Genomic DNA, 2152 nt, shown 5'->3' with positions numbered 1-2152 from the left:
GGGGTGTGTGTGAGTGTGTGTGGGTGGGTGGGGTGTTGCTTTCATTGCAATGGTCTTTGCATTCTGGGGAGCAAACGAATTTGAAGTCCGTGTTGGTAGGCCACAAACCAATTTGCTCTTTGTTCTTAAAAACGATTTATTTGACCGAGGTCTTTTGTTAGAAATTTATTATAATTAAATTTATTTCTGAGATTTATGTTCAAATCGAAACCTATGGATCAATTTATACTAGAAAGTCAGCTATATTGATTTATATTATATGCAACCATTTGTTTCCAATAGTGTAATAGAGTGTATCTGACGGTTATTTGAATTTGTTCAACTATAAAGCCTGTGTGGTTTAATGTCATCATAAGTAATGAAACAATTTTTTTTTTATATTAAAAACTCTAATTTTGCTTGTAAGTTTCGTTACAACAGTGTTCGTTTTGAAGTGCAGGTCCATTTCTTTTCATAATATATTTCATGTACTGTTTGTACATATACAAAATCTAATCGCATTATTTTAGAGGTCTCATGAGTACCAGCCGACCATAAATGGTCATTATACATAGATAGGTATACTATTTCCCAATTATAATAACACGTTCTCTTATTCGCAGTACCGGAAGAGGTTGTCTTTGAGCCTATAAGCGATTACACTAAATATAAAGAAATGCTTAGTGAAACACCATTCGCTGCGACTACTTGGAATTTGACATCAGGAATTGCCGATTCTTTCCTAATCACATGTTCGGATGGTCAACCGCTTGAAGATGACATCTTACAAAATATATTACGCATTGGAATCTGTAGTTTACCCTCAAATACTACATTAGAATCAATCAACATCACCGTCGAAGCTAAACGTGGGGATAAAATTGGAAGGCCAGCAGCCATTACTGTATCAGTTATCAAAAATGATGTCACGACTTCCACTGGTGAAATTAGTAAGGCTTCGGACTGGACAACAGAAGCTTCGAACGGGTCAACAGCATCAGAGGTCGTTCCAACAGGTACGGTAGGGTATTATTATGCTGAAAGCCAAGTTAAAAATAAATAAGCTTCTTATTCCTGACTGTGTCTTCTGCTGCCGTCCCAGTGTCCAGCAAACATTGCATTATGTTTCTTTTTGCATTAGATAGCATTATTACTAATAGTCTCAATGTTCGTATTTATTTCTTTTAGTCTATGTTGTACAAGATTTAATCTGAAAAAAAGTTAGTTCGAGAAACTATTTTTATTTGACCTAAATGTAATTGGCCATTATAAATTTGACGTATAATACGATCAATGTAGATGTAATGTTAAATACGGTACACGCTGCATAAACCAATCAAGGACTAGACAGCTGAGGATGTTTATATTTCCATCAGGCACCTGGACTTGAAGTTAATGATAACGTCAGCGCATTATGAACCTCATGTATAAGCTATCAGAGATATTTGTACAATACCAATAAATACTATTTAATCGGGTCGAGTTGTTAAGCAGGGGTGCCATTGTAACCATATAGTCAAAACATCGGCACTGGTTTTGAACGGTATACTCGATCTAGGCTCTTGTAGTGGAGAAAGTGTTTCGAATTAGGACTATAAAACAGTAGCCCCAGTGTACACAAATTCTATCGTATTTGTTTTTTTAGGAGAGCAGGGCTCCATTTGAGATGGTGGGATCCATAGGTGAATAGCAAGCATGAATGAGTTTTTGCCCTGAGCTCAGAGAAGACGCACTATATACCGACACATTACATTTTTATTATCAATGTAGACATAAAGCCTATAGCCTTATTGTAGTTTAACATGGTGTATTACAGATGATCCTGTTAATATAACACTGATCGAAGATGTTACAACGAATACAACAACCATAGTCGCCAAGATGACGTCAAATGCGCCACCAACTAGTGTGTATACAGTGCTTTGTTCAGCAGGAGATCCGTTCCCTAACGAGTTTGAGACTACTGAAACGACGACTGTATATTGTATTGGTGTAGAAGCCGGACAAAGTGCTAATTTGAGTGTTGAAGCGTTTTATGGTAACTGGTCTGTAGGATCTACGTGGATATCTATTTCAACCGGTATGTTTAGATTTTCTATATGAGTACAATATTACAATGTTGTAATTCTAGCAAGGACTTTTAACTGCAGTTAAAAATCCTTGATTTTGCTCT

General features: G+C 36.3%; 1 protein-coding gene across 1 annotated transcript; it reads left to right on the top strand.

Annotated features, from left to right (window-relative positions):
* Positions 1–49: 49 nt before the first annotated feature.
* On the top strand, positions 50–2059 carry LOC117117921 (the record flags this gene model as incomplete). The annotated part of the gene is made up of 3 exons (XM_033262405.1): positions 50–95; positions 603–995; positions 1796–2059. Coding segments are annotated over exons 1-3 (703 nt in total), but the record flags the coding sequence as incomplete, so codon positions are not given.
* Between the last annotated feature and the right edge of the window lie 93 nt (positions 2060–2152).

The sequence above is a fragment of the Anneissia japonica genome, unplaced genomic scaffold (genome assembly GCF_011630105.1).
Source record: "Anneissia japonica isolate Jap-2015-1 unplaced genomic scaffold, ASM1163010v1 scaffold118683_len2152_cov158, whole genome shotgun sequence".
NCBI classification, from domain to species: Eukaryota; Metazoa; Echinodermata; class Crinoidea; order Comatulida; family Comatulidae; genus Anneissia; species Anneissia japonica.
The sequence above is the reverse complement of the archived record's forward strand: the minus strand, read 5'-3'. Positions and strand labels throughout refer to the sequence as shown.